The sequence below is a fragment of the Sapajus apella genome, unplaced genomic scaffold, assembly GCF_009761245.1.
Source record: "Sapajus apella isolate SASKATOON/1434 unplaced genomic scaffold, GSC_monkey_1.0 scaffold46, whole genome shotgun sequence".
Classification (NCBI taxonomy): Eukaryota; Metazoa; Chordata; class Mammalia; order Primates; family Cebidae; genus Sapajus; species Sapajus apella.
In genome coordinates this window covers 7,967,386-7,989,632 of record NW_022436986.1, presented here as the reverse complement: position 1 = coordinate 7,989,632, position 22,247 = coordinate 7,967,386, and the positions used below count along the sequence as shown (strand labels likewise).

At 38.5% G+C, this 22,247-nt stretch overlaps 1 protein-coding gene across 1 annotated transcript in view; it reads left to right on the top strand.

Annotated features, from left to right (window-relative positions):
• Positions 1-22,247, top strand: part of GRIN3A (glutamate ionotropic receptor NMDA type subunit 3A) — a 164,952-nt gene that overhangs the window by 103,539 nt on the left and 39,166 nt on the right. Inside the window, exons 4-5 of the mRNA XM_032240229.1 lie at positions 13,037-13,182; positions 17,351-17,466. Coding sequence (XP_032096120.1) covers positions 13,037-13,182; positions 17,351-17,466 — 262 coding nt within the window. The remainder of the gene's footprint in view (positions 1-13,036; positions 13,183-17,350; positions 17,467-22,247) is intronic.

Here is a 22,247-nt window from a genome sequence, read left to right as displayed (position 1 = left end):
CTGATTTCACTTAGCCTATTTCTGCACATGAATTGTAAACTCTATATTTCATGTTTAGTTTGTTTTCATGCTGCTGATAAAGACATACCCAAGATGGAAAAGAAAAGAGATTTAATGGACTTACAATTCAACATGGCTGAGGAGGCCTCACACTCATGGTGGAAGGCAAGGAAGAGCAAGTCATGTCTTACATGGATGGCAGCGGGTAAAGAGAAAGAGCCTGTGCAGGGGAACTCCTCCTTATAAAACCATCAGTTCCCATGAGACTCATTCACTATCATGAGAACAGCATGAGAAAGACCTGCCCCCATGATTCCATTACTTCCCACTGGTCCCTCCCACAACATATGGGAATTGTGGGAGTCACAACTCAAGATGAGATTTGGGTGGGGACACAGCCAAACCATAACAGTCTGTTTGCTGTGAGGATTACACAAGATAGTGGAAACAGAACTGACATTCAGTTTAAGTTCCAGAGGCAGGATATAAGTGCAGTATGTCAAATGTATGTATGTCATAGCTCAATTCACTGTCTAATCTTGGCCAAATTGCTTAATCTCACTAATCCTCATTTATCTCAACTGCAAACTTTACAAATCATTGTATACGTCTTTTATTGATGTATGAAAATTTTCTCAAATTTGCAAGGAAAGAAGAAGGAAAGTGCCTTTTTTACTCAGCTGACTGCTGCCTTCGGATGCTTGGCTCACAAAGCAAAATGCTACTTTAGTTGTGCTGCTCTTGTGATTCATGTAGCAGAAGCAAATGTGCTGAACAGAAAAGAAAGATAAGCAAACACTAAATCAGTCATAAACTGGGAGATGGTCTCAAGTGGAAATGCTGGGTAGAAAGCTACAGGTATGCTGCCCTGAAGGGGCCAGGGCAGAAGAGAGGCATCCACTATTCCTAATCATGGCTCACTCACTGATTCTCGGAGCATTCCAGAACAAAAATAAATTGACTATTTAGCCATGGCAAACAAAATTATGAGATACAGCCAAGTCACCCCCAAGAGCTAACCTAAGAGAAAAATAAAGCAAGAGGGCAGGATTGTTATTTTTATTGTTATTCAGTAGTTTATCTTTCTGTTTGTCTGAAGTTTTAGCAGGCTTGAGACTGGTTGCCTGGGGTCTATGCTGTGTAATTGCTTACCTTTAGACTAAACCTTCTACTGATATTTTTGTACCCAGCCCAACTTGAATGAAGGCCAAATTGGACATGCTTTAATATTTAATCCTTCTGAGTTATCTAATTAAGTAAAAACTGGCATTTTAAAAGTTCCTATGTGATGAGAATTTGAGGAGCTGTGCCAAAAGGCTTACATCACTGGAGGTAAATTTATGGCTGTTTTTATTCATTTGCATTTCATCAGCCCAGAATTGCTGACTCTAGGTTCAGCAAGGACCTTACTGCCTGCTCGCTCTGCAGGGTACAGTACACTGCTGGTGATGGGCAATGACTCAAGAGAGATGTTTGAGTTCTACAGTCCACACGTCATTTTTCACCTTGAAGTTTGGCTGTATAGTCAATTATATAAATAAAAGCCAGCATTATTCTAATGCCATGGGCTTAAAGGGATCCTCCTTTTTTTTCTGTAAGAGGCTCTATAGCATCAGTTCTGGACTCAGCTGACCTAGTTCAGCCCCAATCCTGACAATTACAGTGAAATCGCATCTTAAGGTGAACAATGGGTCTAAGCTAATTATATCATGATCATTATTACATTTGAAAATCCCATGTAAGACAGTATCTTACACTGTAGTGGGTTCCAGGATCTGCTCATAAGTATGCATAACAACCGACTCCAATAATAGACTGAAGAGCCTAGAGAAATTACCTCATGTCTCTAAGCATCATTTCACCCATGCATGAACTGGCGTTATTAACACAGCCTACCTCATAGGGCATAGGAAGGCTGAAATGAGATGACGAATGTGAGGGCCAAGCACATAAACCAGCACAATCAATGATAGCTACTAGTATTAACAGATTGTTATGGGCTAAACTCGCACAATGGGCTGTTCGCTACATGTACAATGGCTAAACTCATTCAATTAGCCATTTTGCAGATAAGGGAACTGAGTCTAACTCCAGGCAGTTAAGGGGATAGCTAGTAATGCCAAAAACTTGTTTACCGTGTACTGTAGTAATCCAGATCATATTTGATAGAGCCAGCTCTGCCCAGCTTTGTCATTTACGGTTTCCATAGACTTACAGAAGCTGGTTAGCTACTCTAAGGATTTTAAGAGCTCATAGATATAAACCATTCAGTAGTGCTTCGCACATGATGAGCTCCATCATGATCATTGTCACCATTGTGGCTATTACTATTCCATGCTTTGTGTGGAAACACCAACAGTGTTGGCAGCACAAGTAGTGAAATAATTTATCTTACACATAAGGAAGAAACGGACTTAACTCCACAGATTACTCAACACAAAATAGGATTTGAAGGGGATTTTCAATAAGACAATTGGAAGAGGCTCAGTGAACTGAAAAGGATAGACTGCTCCAGATGAATAAAGTAAGAAGACATGGAGGCCAGGTTCATAGAAGAGACAAAATAAAATGACATGCATAAAAGAAAGAAAAAGACAAGAAACAAAGAGATCGAACATTTACAGCAGAATAGCAATGATTTCTTTGTTGGAATTCTATAATTCGTTGGCTTGGTCTCCATGGTATCTACAAGTAGATAGATACTTCACTTGGAGACCATGACAATAGGCCTTACTCTTTTATTATAAGAAATGAGACAGAAAAATACCAAGGTATATCCAGAGGCTCGGAAAATGAGTGCTGCAGTGCTATTTCATACTATTGCTGAGCAAATATAATTCAGAAAATTATTCCTTAGAAAAGAAAATAATGACCAGAAACTTAAAATCTTATGAATAGTGGATGGGTAAAGTTGAGCATAGGATACCAGAGAGAAATAAGGAAGAATAATTTTTATTAGCCATATTCATGTGGGGAGGTGACAGATTGTATTTAGCCCTGAGTTAGGATTTTTCAAGCTCACTTTTACATTATTTTTTGTGACCTGGAGCAAGTCCCTTCTTCACACTTACTATGGGCCTAAATCGTCTTCTTGCCTCCATCAGGAAGGAACACAGTATAATGTTTAGATACAAAGGCTCTGAAATTAGGTTAAGTTCAGAACTCTCCTTTATGCCTATTTCCTGAGTTATCTTGACCACATTAGTTAAACTCATGCCTTAGTTTCTCATGTGAAAGTTGGAGATTGCAATAAATATTGCTTATTTATTATTGTTAGAGGTTTAAATCATATGATTCACGTTAAGGTGCTAGCAAAATGCTTGAAATATGGGAAGTATTTAATCAATGGAAACTACCTGTATTTTTATCTATAAAAATAAAAGAATGGACTAAAAGATTTCTAACATCTCCTCTTGTTTCTCATTTTTTCTCTAGCCTGTTCTCCATATTTGTACAGCCTCCCAACTTTGGCATCTCTCTTCTAGTTTATTCCCTAGCTCCCACCCGCAAACCGAGAGGGTAAAAGAAATGTTAAGATGTCCAGTGTGGAAGCAGAAATGTGTGTGAGGGAAGAAAGAGCAGGTTTCAGTCCCCTGCAGCCACCACTAAGCTTGCTAGAAGTTAAATACAAACGTTTGAACCCCACAGGGCACACGAGGAACGTCTTGTTTTAGAAAATTCAGCTGACGTATTTAGCTTGTTTTTTTACCTTTTATGAATGAATAGGACACAGAAGCCATAAGACTGTTTGTGGCTTGTGAATGGAATAATATGCATGGATGCATTTTAGAAACAGCACTGTTCAAATGGTGCCGTTGTCGCTGCTGTTGCTATAACTGTGACAAGCATATTGTTTATAAACCCAAAGGTTATGGGGCTGTTTGTTTTATTTCTATAAACTGGCACTAGCTTTTTGGATTAAACTATCATTAGGTTTGAGTAATGCCTGTCTTATCTACAGCTTCTCAAAGAAGAGAAATCTTTCCTAGAGGCAGTTATATATTAGAGAAAAATTAAAAATAATACACTTGAGATAATAACACATACTAGAGGTAAGTAAACTAGAGATTAATAGTGCAAGTTCTCAGGTTTCTGGATTCGTGTCCTTGATCTGCCACATTCTGGTTGTGTGGCCTTGAGCGAGTTATTTAATTGCTCCAAGCTTCAGTTCTTCCATCTTTAAAATGGGGAAAATGACTGTATGCACCACGAAAGGATGCCGTGAGGATTCAACAAAGTGATGAATTTAAGATCCTGGCACAGTGCCTGGAATGACGGAGGCACACAATAAATGTTAGCTATTATTATTAAAATAATAGAAGACATAATACAGAAATAATAAATATCTCCACTTTAATGAGATAGCAGATACACAAAGTCTGGATAAAAGGGATGTGGAATGGAGGAAAGTGGCAAAGAAGCAGTTGGAATGAGCAAAACTCAGCTAAAGTGAGAGAGGTGGCTCACGCTTTTAATCCTAGCACTTTGAGAGGCTGGAGCAGGCAGATCATTTGAGGTCAGGAGTTTGAGACCAGCCTGGGCAACATGGTGAAACCTTTTCTCTTCTAAAAATATACACACAAAAATAGCTGGGCATGATGATGCATGCCTATAATCCCAGCTACTTGGGAGGCTGAGGCACGAGAATCACTTGAACCCAGGAGAAGGAGGTTGCAGTGAACCAAGATGGTGCCACTGCATTCCAGCCTAGGCAACAGAGTGAGACCCCATCATGAAAAAAAATTAAAAAATAAATAAAGTGAGTAGGTGGGCCACTGGCCAATTTTTATAACCTTAAGCTTACAGGGTCTGCTCCAAAAGTATCTGTCCCTGGGATAGGATCTAAAATAGGTCCAAATGTCATACTGTTGCTTCAATTTGAAATTTTGCAACCAAGGCCTTCCTATTACTAGTCCTAAAAAGAAGCAAAGAGCTTTAGTAGTCAAGACCTCCTGCAGGGAGACTGATACTCCAGTGCAGCTAGAAATAAAGTGTGGCATCACACGACAGCCTACATCTGGACAGTGCCAGGAAGCCTGCTGAGATTTCTTAAACATACCTCTGTTTATTGACCTGCAAAGATGGCTCTTTATAAGTGACCATTAGGATTTTAGAACAGGCAGAAAATTTTGAAATAGGGGACAGCAAGTATTTCCTGTGTGGGCCAGGTGGTAAAGATCTTCGGCTTTTTCGATTTTCTTGTCTACTTCTCTCTACTGCTGTAGTGCAAAAACAGCCATAGATAATACATGAATGAATGGCATGGCTGTGTTCCCATAAAACTTGATTGACAAAAACTGGTAGCAGGTTAGATTTGGCCCGTGGACTGTGATTTGCTGACCCCTAGTCCCTACAAGAGACTTTATGCAATGACTCAAGTTGTCAGAAGAACCTGGGCTAAGGCTCATATAAATCAAACATGATGTCAAAGAATACTGTTGACTAGAGATTAGCTGATCTAACATAGAGGGCTTTAGACTGAAAATGAAGGGAGAGGCAGCAAACTGCTTAAATTTAAATGGAGGAAGCAGCTGCTGTGGAAGAAAATAGGAATAACATGAAAAAGAATTGCACCATAAAATGTACTCAGTAATTCACATTAGAAAAAATACAGAGTGGACATGAGCAACATTATTTTCAACATCATTTTTCTGTATTCTAATATTCAGAGCATGAATAATAACTAGGGTAAACATACATTCTTGCTTTCTGGGGCAGTCCTGGCGTGTCTTTTGTCCTCGTGTGATCATCAATAGTGTCACCTTTTAGAGAACTGTCCTAGTTTGCACTGTAAATTACAGAATCACATCTATAATAACCAAAATGATTTTGAAGTTGCAGCACAAAATAGGGATATATTAGTTGGATTTTCACAAGACTTGGACAATAATACAAGTCTATACATGCAGAATGTAGTGCTAGATAAGGGCATGTTAAGTACTTCAAGTCTGAGTTGGTTTTAAATCCAACTTTATCACTTTCTGGTCTTCTTAGACAAGGTGTTTAATCTCCCTGAATCACAGCTCCTTGTATGTAATAATGAATAATAAAAGTAGCAATCTCATTAGATGTAAATGTATTAGCATATAATAAATATTCTAAAACATTAGCTATTATTTTATTATCATTACATATTCAGATGGAATCAATTGGTTGTGTGGAGACAAAAGTCACCCTTCACTTATAGAAGAGATGCCTCAAGAGGAGTCATTTTCTTGTCACTGGAGATAAGCAAAGACGTAAGAGGCAGTTCATTGGGGTATTATAAATAAAATCTTGCTACTCAAAGCCTGGTCTATAAACCATGACATTTGCATAAATTAGCAGCTTGTTGATGCAAAATCTTGAGCTCCCAGCTAGACCTACTGAATCAGAATCTACACTTGCAAGAAACCACAAGCAGTACATTTAGCCTTGCTATAAAGCAGCAGTCCCCAACCTTTTTAGCACCAGGGACCAGTTTTACCGAAGGCAAATTTTTCATGGATGGGTTGGCAGGGGTGGGTGGTGATGGTTTTGAGATGATTCAAGTATATTACATTTATTACTAGATTCTCGTAAAGAATGTGCAGCCTAGATCCCTCACATGTGCAATTCACAATAGGGTTCATGCTCCTATGAGAATCTAATGCCAGTGCTGATCTGATAGGAGGCAGAGCTCAGGCCATAATGCGCACTTGCCCACTGCTCACCTCCTGCTGTGTCGCCTGGTTCCTAACAGACCATGGACCATTACCCATGCATGGCCCGGGGGTTGGGGATCCTTGCTAATCATCCACTGATGACTCAGACATTAGCGGATGATTAGACTTACAAAGCCCCTTCCATCCTTGAGAGCACCTGATACTGTGGCATCCACAGGTTTTAAGTGGATAAAGTAATGCTGTGGGAAAGAGCTGTGAATTCAACACACACCATAGCCTATGCCATTTGGCAAGTTAGGAATAGTCCTTTCCACCCAACTCCAAATAGCATAATACCAGGTCCAGTGACTACATTTCACTGATAAATTAAGTACTAATCTCAGATAGGTACAGATGTAGCCCTTAAGTGAAGTATACTCAGCATTGGGATTATTTTTTAATCTGCAGCATTACATCTACCTTGGACATAGCAACTTGTTTATTTCCCAAGTTTGCCTCATTTTGTTTTGAGCCATTTCTCTGCTTTCTGGGGAATGTCTGTTTGATTATTCTCCATGTAGGTACTCTGTGTAGAGTTCAGTATTCTATTAATACTGAACAATTCACATACAAATAGATAGTTTAACCTTAGATATTTCCCCAAGGCCTAAAGAGTTTGATGCAAATATAAACAGAATTGGAAGGGCTGGTGAGGCATTTAGCTGAAACTTTAAATAAATGCTTCTCTCACTGGGACTTCTTGGTGATGGTTGTAATGCAGCTCAAATGCTTAAGCTCTTTGTACACTTTTATCCTTTTTCCTTGATGCAGGCTTTCTGACATCCCTGGCTGTCTGAATTATACACAAGGTGGACTATGCTGGCCCATTTAAGAGCTATTGATGGGTTGCATCAATAGCTCTTAAATCCCTTTTCTGATTCTATTATTCTGTGACTGCTGAGTAGCCCATGGTTATTTTTCATTAGAATCTCACACACAGAAAGAAAGAAGAATATATCATTTTGAAAGAATTAAAGTAACAAAGGAAAAAAATAATTTGAAGGGGAAAAAAACGACAGCAGAAGGTGTGATAAAAAAGCATCAAATTTGTAATGTATCTAACCTAAGAGAATTTCATTAATTATCTTAATAATAATAATTCACTTATCATAACAGTATTTATCAAGCATCTACAACATGCTCAGCGCTGTGTTTGTTGTATAACAATGATAATAATAAGAGCAGCTAACATTTGTTGAAGACTTAACATGAATGAAATCGCCATGGGTACCACCCTCATGGAAATTTATAATCTAGCAGGGAAGGCAAATTGCAAAAATAATTCCAAGTGTTGTCAGTGCTATGTGCAACTGCAGGTATAATGGGAGGTTGTTACAGGTCTAGGGGTCAGTGAAGGCTTTCCTGAGGAGGTGACATTTAAGAGTTAGCTAGACAAAGAAGTAGGGATGAGGTCTCATAAAATGATTTGGGAAGGATTCCCTCATTTTGTATTGTTTGGAATAGTTTCAGAAGGAGAGGAACCAGCTCTTCTTTGTACATCTGGTAGAATTTGATTGTGAACCAGTCTGGACCTGGACTTTTTTTGGTTGGTAGGCTATTAATTGCTGCCATGGACACAGAGAGGGGATCATCACACACTGGAGTCTGTTAAGGTAGGGGCGTGGGGAGCTAGGGAAGGGACAGTGGGGGTCGGGGAGGTTGGGGAGAGAGAACAGGGGGAGAAATGCCAGATATAGTTGACAGGGGGATGAGGCAGCAAACTACCTTGCCATGTATGTACCTATGCAACAATCCTGTATGATCGGCACATGTACCCCAGAACCTAAAGTACAATTAAAAAAAAGAGTAGGGATGAGGAAAAAGAGTGCCCCAGGAAGATTGAAGACTTATATGCAAGAGCTCTGATCGAGCAAAATGTATGTTTTGGAAATGAGAGAACTGGCAACGCTTGGAAGGCCACGAGGCGAGCAGGACGACAAGCCTAGGAAAAGGAAGGCAGGAGTCAAACATGCGGAACCCTAGAGGCCAAGTGAGGAGTTTGGACTTCATCCCCAGGGCCATGGGGAGCCACTAATGGGTACCAAGCAAGTGAGGGACATGATCATATTTGAATTCTAAAGTTTCTCTGAGTGGATTAGAAAGGAGGAAAGGGAATATGTGAATGGCAGAAATGACAGTGACTCGAACAAGAGCAGCAGCAGTGTTTGCAAAACAAATCCACGTGGGAGTGAGGTCCCTGTCAGGCTAATAAAATGCTTTCTCTTCTGAAGTCTGGTTATTTGCTAACCCCAGAAAGAACTTGACATTCTCAGAACCTGAGAACCTTTGCCTTCACAGAGTCGATGAGAAGCTGATGAGCAAACACAACAGAAAGTCACGGAAAGGAGAAACTCAAAGAGCTAGTCCTCCACTGGAATTCTGAGCCTAGGTCTGCGGGCTCCCTGACTCCTTCCACGCTTTGGGAAGGAATAATGTTCTGGTGCATTCTGAAGAGAAAAAAGACCCAGAAGAGCAGGGTTTCACTACAACAGGTCATAGGCCATAAAAGTATTCTCATAACATAATGTGAAGAAATCTACTTCTGGAAGAAATTCTGTTTCTTGATAGAAAGGTATTTTAATTAATGATTCTACAAGCTTTCACCTTAAAGAGAGGGTTTATTTAGAAAGCTTGAGTTATAAGCTATACTGTTAGCATAGTTTGTGCTAAGTGAGATGACAAAACTCTCACCTTCCTCTAGGTTCAAAGAACAGTTATCAATTACTCACCAAGCATTTTCTTGAGCAACTGCACAATGAAAGGCATTAGAAATACAAGGATACATTAATATTATTCTTGTTTACATGGAGCTTCCAGTGAAGAAACTGAGAGTCTAGACACTAATCACATGACTACACAACTAAATTTAAAACTGCAACTGTGATAGGTTCCACAAAAGATAGGTATATGTACTATAAGGGCTTACAAAAAAAGAATCTGGCCTATACAATAAGTTAGGGAAGTAATTACTGAACGGAGAGCAGAAGAATGCATATAAATTAAATGAATAAAGCAGGATAGAAAAAGAGACTAGATAAAATGAATTAACTTGACAGACTGATACAGACTACCGGCCAAGTGCCAAGGGTCATGATAAGTAACTTGTATTACACAAACAAATGAAACTTAGTCTACAATTAGGGAAAACAGCTGAAGCTTGTTAATTTCTAGTCATGAGAAGTTGGTGTTACTTTAACTGTCCAAACCTCAGTGTTTTAATCAGCAAATTAAGAAAATAACATCTATCTTGTAAGATTATTGTAAAATTTTGTAAAGCCTTTAGCTCACTGCCTGGCATATAAGTAGCAAATTTTGTAATGACCAGACTGAAGGAGTCGGTATGTCCTAGTATCAGAAACAGTGTTCCACAGTTGTCAAAAGCTGAATGCCTTTGATCAGGCTGAATTCAAATCCCAGGTACAATTACTAGTTCTGTGACTTTGGACAAATGGCAAACTTTCTGGTCTTCAGTTTCTTTATGTAAAAAGATAGACGTTATCTACCTCACATTTCTTGGTAGGAACAAAGGAGATAATGCATGGAAAGGCCAAAGATCGCTTAAATAAATATTTGCCTACATATTTTGAATGCCCAAGCTACCATATCAGCACAGATAAATAAGTAGTTAATTTTTAAATTGTTTTTGTTCTGAGTAGGAGGGTGAAGTTAGGCAAAACCAATGACTTTACATAGAAAATTTTGACCTAGGTCTTGAAAAGTTAATAGGCGGTGGACAGACAATGCTGATAAATTTGCCTTGCTTAAGCCATAGGACTGCAATTTGCTACTATGAGAAGAGCCCAGGGGGTTCAAGGTATAAGGATAATATCTTTAAAAGCTTGCTGAGGTCCTCCTAATAAACATCGTCACTTCGGTTGTCATGAGCTAGAATGCAAGATGATATGGTAGATAATAGCATATGCTTTGAAACAAGATAGACATGGGTTCCAGGCCAGTTCCTACTTATAACTGCATGATCTTATGCCCGTTACTTCACTTTTCTGAGCTTCAGTTTACTCATCCCTAATAGGAAGTAACAACAGTGCCCTCCTCGTGAAGCTACTATGAGGATTCAGCATGATGATGCATGTAAAGCTCCAAGTTCCATGTTTGGCACATAAGTGTTTAATAAATGTTAAATATTGTTATTATTGTTGATGTGGCATTAAGGTTATGCTGGCATAAAGCATTAGAATTTGTTCAGTGCGTGGAACAATTACATTAAACTCAGAGTAAGTTACGTTACCTGCTTAACAGTGGGATACCAAAGAAATACAATGAACAACCAGGCTGTGAGAGTTCCTATATGGCAGTGATTGCAGGGATTTGTCTTTGAGCCCTAGTAACTTTGAGAGCTGTACAGAGTAGGCCTTCAATAAATGTTGAATACATGAATGAATGATTTAGCTAATTTTAAAATAACAATTTTTTCTACTTACAAACATGGTAAGTGTTTCCACAGATAATCTGTAAATAAAAAATACACTTGTAAATTCAACTCCAGTGGGTTTTCCTCCAAGGTGTGTGTATTTGTGTGTGTGTGTATAATATATATGGGAAATCATGGCATTTAAATAAATGTATATGTACTTAATTTTGATTAGACCATATAAAAGCTTTTTTCCACCTGTCATATGAGCATTTGCCTTGTTTTATGAAGCATACTTTATGAACATGATTTACACGTTGCATTACACTCTATAAGAATATGCCATATAATTTATTTAACTATCACCATATTGTTAGACCTTTACGGGGTGTCAAAACTAATTCATTTTCAAATATATGTTATTGTCACCATATTCAGTGAGTTCTTAATCATTTTCAGGATAAGCAACTTAAATACCTAATTATTAAAAAAAGACTCTGCATTATCTCCCTCCTAGATGAAAATTACAAACACATTTACAAAAATTATTGCCTACTATTTCAGGAGGTTTATAAACTCCATGAAGCCCATCCATAGATTTCTGTCCCCAGGGAATCACATCAGAACTAATTATATAAAATATGTTAATATCAAGCAAAACAAAAATGTGCAAAGACTTGACTATAATTATTGTGGAGATGCATCATCTCTAAAATACTGCTGACTGCAGTAATATGGCCCAATTGCAGTTCATTCTCATTTTTTTAAATAGTCCATGCTTTAGATTACACATTAATGCTTCTCTAGAACTTCCATTGAATAGTAATGTTTCATGTGATATATATTTATTCTCCTTAGTGACAGACAGTCTCTGCAGGACTGCACACTCTTTTCTCTCAGTGACAAGGTTTGGCTGTGTCCCCACCCAAATCTCATCTTTAATTGTAGTTCCCATAATTCCCATGTGTTGTGGGAGGGACCAGGTGAAGATAATTGAATCATGGGGCTGTTCTCGTGATAGTGAGTGAGTTCTCATAAGATCTGATGGTTTTATAAGGAGCTTCTCCCTTCACTTGGCACTCATTCTCTCTCCTGCCACCCTGTGAAGAGGTGCCCTCTGCAGTGATTTTATGTTTACTGAGGCCTCCCCAGCCATACAGAATTGTAAGTCAATTAAACCTCTTTTCTTGATAAATTACCCAGTCTCAGGTATTTTTTCATAGCAGTGAGAGAACTGACTAATCCACATGGTGAGGTGTCTTCTTGCATCCTGGAAACCTATGAAATTATTAGGTCTACTCCTGCCACCCTCCCCTCTGTCACTCCAAATTATCTTACATACCATTCCATTTGAGCAAATATACAGCATGGCTCAGCATTGGATAATACAGTTATTTAAAGGAAAGAGAGCATTTTATAATAACACCAAAAATAAATTCAATAAACAGAATGTAATATAGCATAAAGATGGCTAAACACAAAAGTGATGTAGTCACAGCATTAGGGCAGGTTTATTATAATCTCAGAATGCAAGGTTTTAACTTGGCCTTTGAGTCATTCTAACCAAGGAGTATCATAATCTTTATTATGAATATATCCTGTCTGATATGCAATTTACAATAATGAGACTGATTCTACATGCCAATTTGCACAACTTCTAAAGAATTCTAATAGGTTCTCAATATAAAACAAAAACAAATGTTTTGTATTTTGGTTTGTTGTTTCCATCTGCCTGCTTCTAAAGATAGAGCAGTTTCTGATGTTAAAAAGCATGTATCCATGTCTGCACATTTCTATGTACATGCTTCTGCCTGTGGGCGTTAGAAAAGTTCTGAATTATCTCAGAAGAAGCAATTTCTTTATAGACTTAAAAGAAGAAAAAAAAGTTCTGAATTATTATCAAGTTTGAAAGAATTATGGAAAAATGTTAAAAACAATTCTAAGGATAATTTTTATTTAAGCCTTTTCTTTTTCTCCCTCACAGTTGCATCACCCCTCCCAAGGATTCCGCTTTGGAACTGTCCGAGAAAGCAGTGCTGAAGATTATGTGAGACAGAGTTTCCCAGAGATGCATGAATATATGAGAAGGTACAATGTTCCAGCCACCCCCGATGGAGTGGAATATCTGAAGTGAGTGTCAACCTCTTGGATCCAAAGAAAAATTCTCACTGAAGAAAAGTAATTTAGCTACTGACGTACTGTTTTTCAGTTTCTGAAAATGACAGACAAATATACCCACGTTGCATTCAGTAATATTTTACACTGTGTGACATCCCAGGAGATAGTGTGAAATAGTGTGTATTTAATTGTGTGGCCTATATTACTTGTGACCTGCATAGTCTCAAGTTGGCAATAGCTTCGTTCAAAGAGCCAATGGGACCATTAGCATAGCAGATGGTGGGGGAAGTAAATGTTGGCTTCACATCACTTGAGAAAACAATGGTGCTGAAATGATCAAACACACAGGGAATGTGGCCAGAGGATAAAGCGTCCCAAGGCAACCTTTTCCTTCACAGTGAATATATCTCTAAGCCCATGGAATGCCTTCTAGTGCCACAAGGAAATGGAATTTATCTTAGAGATTTTCTGTAGAAAGGAAATAAGATAGAAGACAGTGATTCCCATGCCTGCATTTTTCTCATCAAAATTTATGAGAAGCAATCAAGAGAAATCACATTGCCATGGAAGATTATCAGAGCCTGTAATTCAATGATGTTGAATGTAAAGGCAGACGGTGCAATGATGGGTCTGCTCCATCTAGTCTTCCTGGAAAAGGGAAAGAATGGTTTCTGAAAAACATGAAGGCATGAGGGTGAGCAGTCGTCTCTCTCCTGGGTGAAGGAATCCAGATAATAACAGACATCCACACTTCCAATTCCTAGAATTGTGCAGCATCAGGAAACTGGTTTCTCCATGGTCAGCTTCAATAATCTCCCCAATGGACAGCAAGACCTGCCACCTCAAATTCTTTTTTAAGAAAGAGTAGAAATAAAGAAATAATTTCATGGAACATAAGGGTATTGTCTCTCTCAACAACTTTAGAAATAGGCCATTTAAAAATGTTATGGACTCTTAACTCTAGCTTAGAGAAAAAGCCTTGTTCTCTCATATTTGCAAAATTCTATATGATGTGTAAGTACTATGAAATGCCACTTTTAATTTTGCAAGAACATCAACACATTAGAGTCACTCTCTGACAGGAAGTTTAGAGCCCCTTTGCCTCTCAGATCTTCTTCTGTATTCTCTTCTTCCGGCGAATTTATGGTTGAGAGAAAGAATAAGTTGTCAGGGTAGCAACAGCTTCCAGCTCAATAGAAATGGCAGACAAACTAGGCTCTGCTGACAGTGTGCAAAAGGATGAGAGGAGCAACTGCTGCAGTCCCCAGTGGTTCCACTCCATGCAGGGCATTCATGTATCCCAGGAGCTTTACCTGAGAAGGCACACATGCCCAGCGCTGGCCCCACCCTAGCCTGAAGAGAAGCAAACGTGAAGAAAGCAGCCACAGATGATGAAGGCCTGAAAGAAGTCTTTTTTTTTTTTTTTTTTTTAGTAATACAGCTAGCAAGTGGCAGAGTGAGGACTAGGACCAGGTCTCTGGAATGCAACCACTGCTTCAGACTTGTCTAGGAACCATGAAGGGAGAGTGGGCCATTGAAGGTTAAAGAATAGTCCATGTTCCAGCAACATCTATGTTCCAGTTGGTATCTGAAGGCTAGTTAGAAATGAAGCAACCCCAGCCTCATCCCAAACCTATGGCATCAGAATCTTCATTTTAACAAGCTCCCCAAGCTTGTTAAATAAGTGAATTCACTTATTGAGATGAAACTGAAATATAGGCAGAGCTTATCATTAATGCCCTCTCACCACTTCTCCCTGGGCCTTAACGCTCCACTTTCAGTCTAGCCATTTCCTATGCCCTTAGCCACCACTTCCCACAACCACAGTCTTCATGTTACCTCCCTGGCATCCCACAGTCTTCATGTTACCTCCATGGCATCCTATCTACAAGGCAAAACCCCTAGCATTGCCCATGCAAGGCAGGTTTCTACATATTGAACCTGTCCTTTCCCTCTCCCATCAAGATTCCCCTGGACTTAATTCTACTCTCTCCTGGCACTGCTTTCTCATTAACAGTTTTCCAAAAAACATAACCTCCATTAATATTCTTATTCATTTTGTTATGTTAATATGTAACTATTTTCTTGTGGTGTGTGATATGCATTTTAAAATAATGCCTAAGAAAAGACAGGGCATGATTCTATAATAGAAATAACCACTGGGGGCCCTGCGAACCACAACAGTGATTCATCCAGTCTAGAAGCTACTTGTACCTGGATGCCACTTGGCCATTTCCTCACCAGTGACTCAGGGTCCAATGGGAGTCTGACAGCTGACTGCTTCTTGCCTTTCATGTAACTGAAATTCATCATAGCTATCTGTACTTTGCAGTCCAAAGTCAAGAGTAGTTATTTAAGGAAGGATACCAGAGAAATTAGGCTTTATGAATTACTGGTTTTAAATAAACTGAAACGAACCTCATCTTTTTCACTGCCGTATTGCTACCACAAATATTTGTGGAATATTGGCAAATGATAACTTGTTGGTAGTTAGCTCTCAAGGTACATTACAGTATTGTGGCAGTCGGACTTTGATTGGAGAAACAGCTTTCAGCTCGATTTTTATTTTATTGCCAAGATTCCATTAAGATTCCTTATCATCAACTCCTAGGAGACAATCCACATCCATCCCCAACCCTTTCTGAAGCTTCCCACTGCTGTAGAACTGGGGGGTGCTTCATTCTGGTTAAAGTCAAACGTGGGCCTCATTGTAACTTAAATCTGATACCCCTTGGAAAAGGGCATGCATTTTAAATTGGGTATTTTACTTATTTGAATAGTAGGATAAGAAAGCAATGGTCATTGGTACCAAAAAGGGATGCTGACCTACCAACTATGTGTCTATATGTGACCCAGTCAAAGCCATTCCTGTAAAGATGTGTTTCCTGCCCACTGACGAATCTTCTGGTGTGTAGAGATGTCTTTCTCTTTTTGATTTTTTATGAATTATAGTCATATTCTCCTCTGTTTAGAGGCCACACAGTTTTGAATTGGAACAGCCTCACCTCTAAGAGAGCATCTAAGAGACAAAGGACTGAGCCCAGGAGGGATAGAAAAGAGTTGTTCTTTTTGCAAAAGACTTGTAATTTTCTACCCTTAGAGTTGTTCTGTTTGGACAACTGTAAGGGTAGAAAATCTTTCTTTTTTTCAAATTAATAAATATTCTTCCTTCTAAAAAATAAACATCCACACTTACACAATAAAAAGGACCTGAGATAGTTATCGCATGAGAGAGAAAGAAGTATAATACAGAGTTCTAATTCTCAAAAAAACTTACATTTAATTGGGGAGATAATACAGTGCACAAAATAGTTGTTTTTCTGGTCTTTACAAAATCCATTCCCTCTTTTTGGTCACAGCATTCTACATTTCTTCATCCCTCTTCTACTCTCATTGATTTATGTGGGGCTTATCCCACCCCTGGCTCCAGATGACACCACCCAGCCGATAAGAGTAATAGCCCGTTTCCATGGTAACAATATCTAGGGATGGGCTCGTGACATAGTCACAATAAAAGCAAATTAGGCCAAGAGTTCTTCTGAAACTTTTCCTGATAGAAAATCCTTTCTTAAATGGATTTATGTTTTTCACCTTTCCAAAAAGAATTGGAAGTGGCTGAAAACAAAGAAGCTGTTGCATGTATTTTAGACAGTTATTTCCATTTAAAACTTCTCCCTCCTTGCCCTCTTTTCAAGTGGAAGCCCTGGTCCCAACACTATGTATGCAAACTGGTTGAAGTTACTTCAACCCTCTGAGCCTCAATTTCCTCATCTTTTATAACATAGTCATTCTGAGTGATAAAATGTATAGAGAACAATGAAGGCAATGCCTAACAACAAGAAATCACTCTAACAGTATAATAAGAATGAACCTTCTCTATGCACCTTTCTATTCAATTCAGAGTGGCTCTTGCTTTATTGATGGATTTAGAAGTAATGAAAGAAACTGGTAGATAAATCCACTGGAAAAATGTCATAATCTTTTATAAGAGTGTCTATTTCCCCTGGTCTATAGTCTAGAGGTCAGTGAGAAGCCAAGACAGCTAAGTCAGCAGCTAGGTAGCCTGTGCTGCCCTTTGTGTCCAGGTTTCTGTCCCCTAAACAAAAGCCTGCTGTCAGCCTTCGTGCTTCCTTCTCATTAATGAATCATTTTCACTTTTCTCCTCTGGTCTTAAATATAGGAACGATCCAGAGAAACTAGACGCCTTCATCATGGACAAAGCCCTTCTGGATTATGAAGTGTCAATAGATGCTGACTGCAAACTTCTCACTGTGGGGAAGCCATTTGCCATAGAAGGTATTAATCAGTCACTCTTGATTCACTTTTACTCAGGATGTGTTCAGTTTGCCAACCTAGCAAGTCACAAATGCCAAAGTCAGAAGCAAAGAGCTATTCATCTTCCCTTGTTTTCTTTTTCAACTCACAAGCACTTAGCTATTAAGTTGCTGAAGTTAGGAATTTATTTTTCACCTATTCAACAAATATTTATTTACCCAATTGTTAGGGGGAGAAAATCATTGTTACCCAAATGATGTTGCTTCAGATATCTGGGAGTGGTGGCACAGTGTAAGAAATAGGGGGTTGATTTGAATCTGGGGTGGGTGTGTGTGTGTGTGTGTGTGTGTGTGTGTGTGTGTAAGCAGGGTGTTTTGTTGCTATGTTGCCCAAGTTTGTTTCCAATTCCTGGCCTCAAGTGATCTTCCCACCTTGACCTCCAATAAGTAAGGGAAATCTATATTTTCAAACAGCCAAATACTGTAGCAAATCTGATGGCAAAACTAGAATGATTACATTTTACAACTGGAAGGGCCCCAATATTGATCTAATCCAATCTACTCATTTGATAAAGAAAAAAGCCCAAGGATATTACATAACATTTTCATAATTGTACAATAAGATGATAATACTGGTACTGAAATCTGAAGCTCATAGTTTTTAAATAAGTGTTCTTCCACTAGTTGAAAAATAAGTAGAAAAAAAAACTTATTCTAGTTTAATGCCTTTTGGGGTCCCAAACAAAACCTTGGATCCTTGTTTGGGATCTCAGATCTTTTTCCCCACTAGCAGCAAATTTTTCCTTCTAATGTCATCACCCAATCAATCAAACTTCAGAACCAAAGAACGATTGCTTTGTCAGTAGCTCCTTTCATTCTGAGTGATGGTCGATATATGGAGCTGATAGTTCGAACCAGCAAATTTCACATTTTCCAATTCCCAGCTTCCCTTCCCTGACAGCACTGGCTGGCGCTCAAGACAGCCATGCTCACTTCTCAGAAAACACTTTGGCTTGAAACAAGCCCATGGGGGTGCCCAACTGCTATTTCTAGAAATCTGTACTTTCCTGTTTGTTAACTAGGATATCAAGACTATTCTGATTTCAATTTCCCAGCCACAGTTGGTCTCTGTCTCCTCTAAATGCATCAGCAGATTTTTTACCTCTGTCTTTGTTTTTGTGATAAATGAGAATGTTATAGCTGATGCTATTTCTTCATGTCTTCTCCTATCAGAAATCTGTCCCCTCTCCAGGCAAAGTGACCCCTACCTGAAGCAGGGATGGAACTCAGAAATTTCCGAGAGGCAATTAGCAGTATTGGTCTTATATTAAGAGTACCATTTAAGATAGCAAAAGCAGAAAAAGAAAAAGCTATAAAAGCGAACAACAGTCAGTACATAATCCCATTTTTATGTAACAATGGGAAATTTCTCATTTTTTGTAGCATCTAGGGATGTTACATTTTATTTCTGTCCTAGATGCACTGGGTAGCTGAGGTCCCTTCTGCCATTAGGAGCTACTAACAATGAATCATGTGTAGAGGACCTAAGAATGAGGGGCTCCATTTTCCACCTTTATCTTCAGGGGACAACTCTATCTTGTCAAAAGACAGTGGTAAGATGGCTTGTTTGCCTCTGTTGGACCCCAGTGCCAGATGCCACGCAATTAACTCCCCACTGCTTTCCTGTTTACATTTCCATCTGTGCTCCTGAGACTTAGCCTCTTGCAGTTCCCATCATCTCTAGAAATCACATTGTTTTCAAAGGAGATAGGCACAAAATGGCGAATGGAAGAGCCCACCCTGCAAGAGAGCAGAAAGACTGCAGGTTTCAACTGAGAGTGTATTATTATCACTGTGAGGTTATTCTCAAAATGGAAGGGGTACACATCAGAAAATTTAATTCAATACTGCCCCTGACAATAAGTTCACACCCCAAAAACCAAACTCAATAAAACACAAAGGGAGGATACATATAAATTACACAAAGCAATGTGGTAGAAATACTAGTCAAAGTCTTGATTGCTACTTTTCTTAAAAATATGAATTTCATATATATATATATATATATATATGTGTGTGTGTGTATATATATATACACACATATATTTTGAGACTGAGTCTCACTCTATCATCCAGGCTGGAGTGCAGTGGCATGATCTCAGCTCACTGCAACCTCCGCCTCCCAGGTTCAAGGGATTCTCATGCTTCAACCTCCCAAATAGCTGGGATTACAGGTGTTCACCACCATGCCCAGCTAATTTTTGTATTTTTAGTAGAGACAGGGTTTCACCATTTTGGCCAGGCTGGTCTCAAACTCCTGGCCTCAAGTGATCCGCCCGCCTCAGTGTCTCAAAGTGCTGGGATTACAGGCATGAGCCACCTACCCTCTAAATAATAAAGCTCACATTTTAATAAGTTCAAGAAATTTTAATGTTATTAAAGGATAGCATATAATATTTTTAACAATTTAATTGAGAGAAATATGAAAATATTTCTCTCAAATTATTTATTGAATTGAAATTTAAATTTAATTTAATCAAATTAAACTGAAATATTTTCGTATTTCTCTCAATTAAATTGTTAAATATATGCTGTCCTTTAATAACATTTATGTTTCTTGAACTTATTTAAATGTGAGCTTTATTATTTAGACTGCATAGGTATAAAAAAAATCATCAAAGCAGTTTATGAGCAATACTTGGCCATTTAGCTTACAAGAATGTTTTAGATGCCTACCCATATCTTTTCACAGGGTCTAAGTACAATGCTAGGCATATAACAATTATGTAATAAATGATCTATTACCTATTAAATAACTAATTACATTTGAAATCAATACCTAATTCCCTCACTTAGGTAGTTAATAGCTTGTAACTATACTTTCCCAGATGTTTAAATGTACTAAGACAGGAGAAAACAGTGCAATGATTCCTTCATGTTGAATGTACCTACCGTCACTCTATATAGTAGTAACACACTAAGTACTATATGTGTGACACTCAGTGTAACTACTGCTATGGTCTGAATATTTGTGCCTCCCCAAAGTTCATATGTTGAAATCTAATCCCCAAGGTGATGATATTAGGAGGTGGGACCTAGTGGGAGGTGATTAGGTCATAAAGGTTCTACCCTAATAAAATGGAATTAGTTCCCTATGAAATAGGCTCAAGGAAGCTCATTCACCCTTTTCAGCATGTGAGGACCCAGCTACAAGCCATCATCTATGAACCAGAAAGCAGTCCCTCACCACACACCAAATCTACCAGTGCCCTGCTCTTGGACTTCCCAGCCTCCAGAACTATAAGAAATAAATTTCTTTTGTTTATAAGTCACTCAGTCTATGATATTTGGTTATAGAAGCCTGAACAGATGAAGATAACTATTATTCTTCCCAGCTTCACCATTCTATATTTATTTTGACTTAAAAGGAAAAAGTAAGGCAAATAAGAGACAGTGGCTCCACGCTGAGTTTGAAACCCTTTCATGAGTGTTCATTTGTACTAAAGAGTATACAGCAGAGCAAACCCAAACTATTAAGGATTTGAAAGCATGTGGAGAGCCTTTGGTAGAATTAAATACCATATACCAGGGACACAAATACGTATTGTGTGCAGGGGAGAAAAAAACCAAGTGTTGAGATAAATGAATGCATGTCTCCAGTTTGTGCATTGGAGTTAGTGACAACAAAGCTCAAACGAGGAGAAAGAGTAATGTAACTGCACAATAATGACGTGTGACCTTTCTGCCAAAGACCTATGCCTGCTTTTGAGTTTATTCTTTTACTCGCTTTCTAATAATTATTTAATACAGTGCTTGGAGCACTGGCTTTGGAGTCTGAGTGCTTGGGGTAGGATAAAATTGCTGTTATTAACTGGTAAGGTATTTAATCTACTCAGGTTCCTCATCTGCATAATGGGGAGATGAACAGGAAATTTGTGATAGAATTGTTGTGAGGATTAAGTAATACATACAAAGCATGTACTGTAGAAACTTGTTTGGGTCATAAAAAGTGCTCAACAAATTATTATTATGTAGTATATTGAATTCATAAATTGAGACCAATTCACCATAAAATTCTTCCAGGATAGTCTTCCAAAGTTCCAACTCTCCCACACATTTCTCTCCCCACTTTGATGTACTGAGGCTAAGGGAAACCTATTTTATAGTCTCTTTATAGTTGGGACCATTACAATAGGTTCTCAACCATTGTCCCAGAGTAGCTAAATACGGTATTCCGGGGACAGACTGCAAAACTCAATAAATCTTTCTCCCTGAAGCCTTTTTAACCCTATCTGAGATGCTATTTTCAAAATATCTCCTTTCCAACCACATTTCAGGAAGATTCTTTTAGTCTATGAATTTTCAACTATACATTTGCTAGCCAAAATATATTTCCACCACTCTTAGCTGAGTAAAGCTGATTTATCCATGGGTAAGAGATCAGGATTCTATTCTGAAAATTGTTCTCTTGGGCTATTAAGCTGTATCCAATTTCCAGGATGCCTGATGCCTTCATCTTTAGGGTTGAAGAATTCCATTTTGCTTCATCCATCAACCACAAAATAGTCAACCCTGTCTTTATTGCAAAGCCACGTTTCTAATAATAACAAAAGCAACTCAGGCTGCTTAGTTGAGTCAGCAATTTAAAAATAAGAATTCTTCGATCAATGAACACAAGCAAATTTGAAAAGCAACTGATAAGTGGGGACAGAAATAAAACCCTCAAGGTTTTACTATTTTATGTTTCTGAATAAAATGAATTTTTATCTCTTTTAACAAATTAATCCTCTCATCGTCACATCA